The 6792-nt window shown below is 38.9% G+C and overlaps 1 protein-coding gene across 1 annotated transcript in view; it reads right to left on the bottom strand.

The window, feature by feature from the left end:
* The window catches only part of LOC103517178 (dynein heavy chain 2, axonemal-like), a 46264-nt gene that overhangs the window by 33089 nt on the left and 6383 nt on the right, over positions 1-6792 (bottom strand). Inside the window, exons 9-15 of the mRNA XM_026829374.1 lie at positions 6739-6781; positions 4021-4175; positions 3174-3419; positions 2523-2684; positions 1590-1900; positions 816-927; positions 173-318 (exon numbers count right to left, since the gene is read on the bottom strand). Of these exons, the coding sequence (XP_026685175.1) occupies positions 173-318; positions 816-927; positions 1590-1900; positions 2523-2684; positions 3174-3419; positions 4021-4175; positions 6739-6781 (1175 nt within the window). The remainder of the gene's footprint in view (positions 1-172; positions 319-815; positions 928-1589; positions 1901-2522; positions 2685-3173; positions 3420-4020; positions 4176-6738; positions 6782-6792) is intronic.

Below are 6792 nucleotides of genomic sequence, written 5' to 3'. Positions count from 1 at the left end.
CTACCCTAGGCTTTTGGTCACGTTTTTCGTGTTCACCCTGTATATTTTCGGAAATTCGAGGAGAAATTGTAGTTGTAGCACGTCTAGCATCTTTGGATTTGGCCGATTGGTGAAGCCAATAGCCGATACAAGCGGTATTCAAAGTTCTAGTATAGAATGCGGACCAACTTACCTCTTATACCCCCGTACCAGGATAATGTAATTGGTGAGAGTGGTATAGTTGTGGCGACCTATTTCAGATAGCATTCGTTTGGACCATTTGGTAACCGATGTGTGGACACAAGTGAAAACTTTGGCCATCGAATTTTGGACCACTTTCTGAAAGGAAGAATAAGAGATGAGAAAATGTACCGTAAGTGACATAAGAGGGTCAGACTTTCAAAGTAGGTCCATCATTTATTTTCGTTACATTTTTGAAGAATTTTCAGTCTCATTTTGGCAACATAAAGAAGATGTATTTTAAACAAGTAACTATAAGGGATTGACTATCTATAGATCTATACCTACATACATATCTACCCTAACTTTGTACTGCAGTGTTAGTGCTCTCTCTAATAGTGCGATGAGCGTAGAACATAATATGTTGAGCATATTACTTTGCGATTTCAATATGAACACTGATGATTCTGATGAAGATAGGACGCAAAATGCCCATCAGATCTAATCAGAGATTTAGATTACTCACCGTACACAAGATAACACAACTCTTAATTAGTATTACACAAACAAAGTAAGTAGCCATAGGTCGGAACATAGACTTGAGATTATCCGGCAATTCAGTTCTACCTTCATACTATTAGCCGGATTCTACATACCTGACAATTATCCGGATCAGTCTCAATCCATAGAATTAATAGGGAACTTATGTTCCCAATCCATAGAATTAATAGAGAACTCATGTTCTCAATCCATAGAATTAATAGAGAACTCATGTTCTCAATCCATAGAATTAATAGAGAACTCATGTTCTCAATCCATACAATTAATAAAGAACTCATGTTCTCAATCCATAGAATTAATAGAGAACTCATTTTCTCAATCCATAGGATTAATAGAGAACTCATGTTCTCAATCTATAATACATCCACTGGACTTGTTCTCGGATTAGACTGATTAGAGGAATGAGAACAAAAAGCCAGTTTAGTTACAGTTCCTCTCTTATTAAAAGGGGTTTTTTTTTGTAGAGCAAAGTTAAGGCATGGCCGTTCATGTCACTCATATATTTAGTGGTCTTGCTCGGCGTAGCTTAACAAAAAAGAACCGGAAAATAGCCTATAACCTTCACGGGAGTGCAAGCAATAAGTTGACACTGCATTAGCAATGGTCAGGATCTCAATCTAAGTTTAAACTTAGGTAGCTGAAACCAAACCATTGGATTTAGCAAATCTAATCGGTTAACTTGAACCAAGTGCTCAGATTACAGTTCTGGCCATAAAGAAGAAGAAAAAAAATCAGAAGGAATAATAGTGAAAACGACTTTCTATTCATCGTAGGAACAAATGCACGCGTAGACCCGCTAGGAATAATAATAATAATAGTGCTTATTTATACTGCTCGCATAGGACTCGCATAGGAACAGCACAACTTACCAGAACCGATAGTCCATCCACTGTCGAATCAACTCGAGGGGTGGCTGTGCACCAAACTTCTCCCGTGCTGGCATATTCATATCATCTAGGAAGGTCACCAGCGTCTTGTTGCCCTGAGGTATGTACACGCCCTTCGCTCGCTTCTTGAATCGACTCAGTATCGTGTCTTGTACCATGTTGGAGGAAGTGTGAGCAGACATGTTGATAGTGAGAGCGCTGTACTTGTCAATACTGAGCAGGTCCATGATCTTGTTAGCCATGGAGGTCTTGCCTGTGCCTACTGGACCCAGCATCAGCACGTGACAACCGTTCTGGAGGGAATAAAACAAAATGGAATATATTAATGGTAGACTCTTAACTTTGTGAAGGGACAGTAATAAATTATACAAGTTACTGTCAATTCATTTCAAAGAACGAAGTGGATTCAAGGGAATAAAACAAAATGGAATATAATTATTAATGGTAGACTCTTAACTTTGTGAAGGGACAGTAATAAATTATACAAGTTACTGTCAATTCATTTCAAAGAACGAAGTGGATTCCAAGTTTGAAAACGACGATTTTGTTTTTAGTCCAAGTTTTAGCACGATAGTTTTGTTTTTACTTAGTTTGTACTTCGTCTATTCCACTCTAACTTCCGAACGGTTCGTCCGATTTTGATGAATTTTGGCAAACAAGTCTAACAGTACACGAAAGGTGTTTGTTCATCAAATTTTGAACCTGATTAGGCTTGTGTCGCGGGGTCCAATACCAACCAAGGCATAGTTATCTTCATTGATTTGACACTCTTTGACCACAGTAACAGTACCCAGTAGCTAATTTGTTGGGGTAAAAGAACTCGTTTGCAGATTAAAGGAGAAAATTACATTGCCTACACGTCTTACAAGCTAGAAACCCGGGTTTAGTTCCCGGCGCGGCGGATCTCAATCTTACCTGAATAAGAGACGATATGAGGTATTCAAACCGGATCGTATCTATGGTAGGGACTACCACCTTGTAGAATGGTACCATAGTGGCGTACATCCAGTCATCATTCAGTCTATCACGCCAGTTAACAAACGCATGTGTCTTCTTATCAATGGCATACTCGTATACCTGTGAAAACAAATTATTGGTTAGGTTTGTGGAACCTATGTGGAACTGTGGAATCCAATAGAATTCTCCTGAAATCACCGGATAGTAACAGCTATGGACATTGGAGAAGTACAACAATTATGAAGAAAACCCAGACATTTTCAGTACAAATTGGTAATGAAACTACACTATTAGCTAAATACCTATACTGAAGTAAGATTATGTGTCGTTTTTTTTTTCTGCGATTACTACTGATCTTTGACTTTTTTCTTTCCTCTATTCTTTATCGTTTTCTTCCTCAACATATTACTGTGAGTAAGAGCCTTGGCAAAAATTAACACCACGGAAGAAGGCAAAAATTACAACACGGAAGAAGACGCACAAGACAGAATTTTGGCGAGGCAAAATTGGCGAGGCAAAAAGTCTTCTAGGCTTCAAATGGCCCTGGCAGTAAGTAAGAGCCTTGTTTTAATACTCAAGTGTAAAATGAAGTGTGGGAAAAAAACCTACCGTATCCTTGGGCGGGAAGATAGGTTCTCGTTCCCGAATGAAACTATCAATAATGCGACGTTCATTCTGTTTGGCCGAGCCACATATCGACCATATCATGCAGAAGAGAAACCATAGCTTAGCATAGTGAGTGTAGGCAGCCTCATCTCCAGACAATTTCTCCAGGGATTTCTCCTTGAATGTGAAACACTCTAGAAGGCGACATAGGGAGGCCACACAGGAGATGTCCGTGATGGGTACGATTACCTTAAACATAGAGTTTTAGGGAGATGTCCGTGATGGGTACGATTACCTTAAACATAGAGTATTAGGGAGATGTCCGTGATGGGTACGATTACCTTAAACATAGAGTATTAGGGAGATGTCCGTGATGGGTACGATTACCTTAAACATAGAGTATTAGGGAGATGTCCGTGATTGGTACGATTACCTTAAACATAGTTTTCAATTTCCATTCCGATTCAAAATGGTTCAAAACTTAAAAAAAAAAAAAAAACATGCCTAACTTGACCAAAAGTATGGTTATAGGAGCCTAATGAATGATGTAAAGTTGTAAAGTGCAGTGATTATATCGATAGATAATAATCAGCACAGTACCTCTATTATTGATCGATTTTACTTCTCTTCCCGTACACCCGATTCAAAATGGTTCAAAACTTAAAAAACATGCCTAATTTGACCAAAAGTATGGTTATAGGAGCCTAATGAATGATGCAAAGTTGTAAAGTGCAGTGATTATATCGATAGATAATAATCAGCACAGTACCTCTATTATTGATCGATTTTACTTCTCTTCCCGTACAAAGGATGGGTGGTCTCGCTCGTCATAAATAAAAACTATACTTACCTCACATATCTGTCTTTTAAAGTCCAGCATCTTGGCTACATGTTCATGTACTAGTGACGTCATAGTTTTCCTGTAAAGATCACTCGGGCATTTCCTGAACCAGGCAGTGATGTAGGGCATCCAGCCAAAGTCCCGGATATCATGACACACAATTCCTAGATGAGTAAATTAAAAATAATAATAATAGTGCTTATTTATACTGCTCGCATAGGACTGAAAAGTCCCTTTACTCCAGCAGTAGGCTACTACTATTATTGATAATAATAATAGTGCTTATTTATACTGCTCGCATAGGACTGTAAAGTGTAAAGTCCCTTTACTCCAGCAGTAGGCTACTACTATTATTGTGGTCAAATTCTCAAATTATATTGAGGATCAAATTCCATACCTCGGCTGGATTGAACCCACGCCCTCCTGTTTACCAGGCGAGCGCCTTGACCACTATACCACCGAGGCAGGTTTGGGTATGGTTTGCCCACGCCCTCCTGTTTACCAGTCGAGCGCCTTGACCACTACACCACCGAGACACCAATAGCAATCATTTATTTCATAATCCATACCTCGGCCGGAACTGATATGTGTTGATGTGCCACTTAAAATAAATACAGCCAGCCTAGTTAGCATGAAAGGTAGCGCATCTGCCTTATAACTAGGTAGTGGGTTCGATTCCGACCGGGGGTGAACTTTATGCGAAACAGATAAGGTTCGTCGCTCTTGGAACGACAGAATTTTTCCTATCCTGCTCGATTTTTGTCTTCGATTTTGGGGACAACATCTCTATAAACTAAAATAATAATAATAATAATAAGCCCACGCCATCCTGTTTACCAGTCGAGCACCTTGACCACTACACCACCGAGGCAGGTAAATGTATAATTAACCATATGTAAATGAGTGAATGACACCAATAGCAATCATTTATTTCATAATCCATACCTCGGCCGAAATTAATATGTATTGGCCTAGTTAGCATGAAAGGTAGCGCACCTGCCTTATAACTAGGTAGTGGGTGCGATTCCGACCGGGGGTGAACTTTATGCGAAACAGATTAAACAGATAAGGTTCGCTCTTGGAACGACAGAATTTTTCCTAGCCTGCTCGATTTCTCTCTTCGATTTTGGGGACAACATCTCTATAAACTAAAATAATAATAATAATAATAATAATAATTTGCCCTGAGGTATGTATGTCACCTCTGTGGGGAGTCTGAAACTCGAGTCTCTCGATTGCAAAACCGGTAAGCGGACCACGCTGGGAATGTTTGATCGAACGAAGTAAAGTCTAAGTTTCGAATATTTTTATAAGTTTAGGTGTACATATTTTCCTTTAGGGAAACTTTCGGAAACGGAATCGGTTCCCTTTTGGAAATCTGAATGGCGCCTTACACCTGTACTAAACCAATAGGAAATCCAAGATGGCGGAATCGGTTCCGGTTTCATATGTTTGTTCTTTACATGTTACGCGATAACTTCGCGAACCAGGAAAGAAGCGATAGGTCACGGATCGACTCCCCGCCCGGGTCGGATTTTAGTTCCTAAACAGATAAAGTTCGTTTTTAGAACGGCTGGTCTTTCTTCTATCCTGTCGTCTTCCTCTCTTCGATTTAGGAAGATAAGAAATTTGCTATTAAAACATAAAAAAAAGATAAAACAATAAAACATCGAAAAACAGATCCCGCTGAAATTCTTGTAAGTTATCTTCTCGTCCTCACTCGTGTGAAGTGAGAGATGAGATGGGAATCAGATCATAGGTCACCCAAACAGCGGACTTGAACCCTATCTTGGTCATCAATCAGCTCATCCAGGCTTCTAATATTCTCAAAATTACTATAACCAAGTTCGATTTCTCTGGGGGCATAACAGGCAGATTTTATCCTCAACAAACTAGAGGTCGCTTCTCAGAAAGGTTGGGCTGTCTCCTAATCCTCGTCGGCTCCGTCTCTCTTCCCTTTCGGGACGATAAGACCTTACAGTTCCCTCTATCAAACCTTCTTTTTTTAAAAAAAAAGTTTAGGGGGCCATTTGAAATTGTGCCGAAATAGTACCTACCTATACCTACCTATATCATCAGAAGTTTAATACTACGGTGGTATTGTAGGAAATTACAAAGTTTTAGAGAGTAACAAAAAAAAAAAAAAAAAAACATACCGAAATTGCATAATTCCAAGAAGATCTGTGTTATCCCACATGTAAAAGGTCGAAGTGCTGGAGTTTAGGCTAATCCCTTTGCCAAAAGTCCATGCCGGTTAAGTAAAAAACTACCAACGGGCCGATCTGAGAGAAATTTTGTAGCAACAAAATACACGAGAGAAGAACACAACTTACAAAATCTTGTCCACTCAAAAAAGATGTAGGTATGATTTTGTCAAAGCACGACAAATAAATCGGTAAAAATAGGTCGGTACGCTTAAAGAGACTCTTCTAACTCTTTCTAGTCAAAAACTGAAAAAATCACAGTAAAATTTCAGCCCTAAAAAACACAATTTCCACACACGGCAAAAATCGCAAATAAATTACACGTTACTCAAAGAACAAAACACAGGGCAATTGTTAATCTAACAAAATAAAGCTCGAAAAAAAGAAAAATCAAGGCCAAAATACACGAAGGCAAAACTAAAAAGCACCGAAATATTGAATTTGTTTAATTATTTAAAACACATTCGGTGATTTTTTTTTTTTTTCTCACAACAAACAAATTACAAAAAACAGCCAACAATACTTTTGTTTTTCGCCGATGTAGTCTGCTGTAGAAGCCAATACACCTCTGAAAGAC

This window comes from Diaphorina citri, unplaced genomic scaffold (genome assembly GCF_000475195.1).
Source record: "Diaphorina citri unplaced genomic scaffold, Diaci psyllid genome assembly version 1.1 scaffold1772, whole genome shotgun sequence".
NCBI lineage: Eukaryota > Metazoa > Arthropoda > Insecta > Hemiptera > Psyllidae > Diaphorina > Diaphorina citri.
This window is presented reverse-complemented; position numbering and strand designations above follow the sequence as displayed.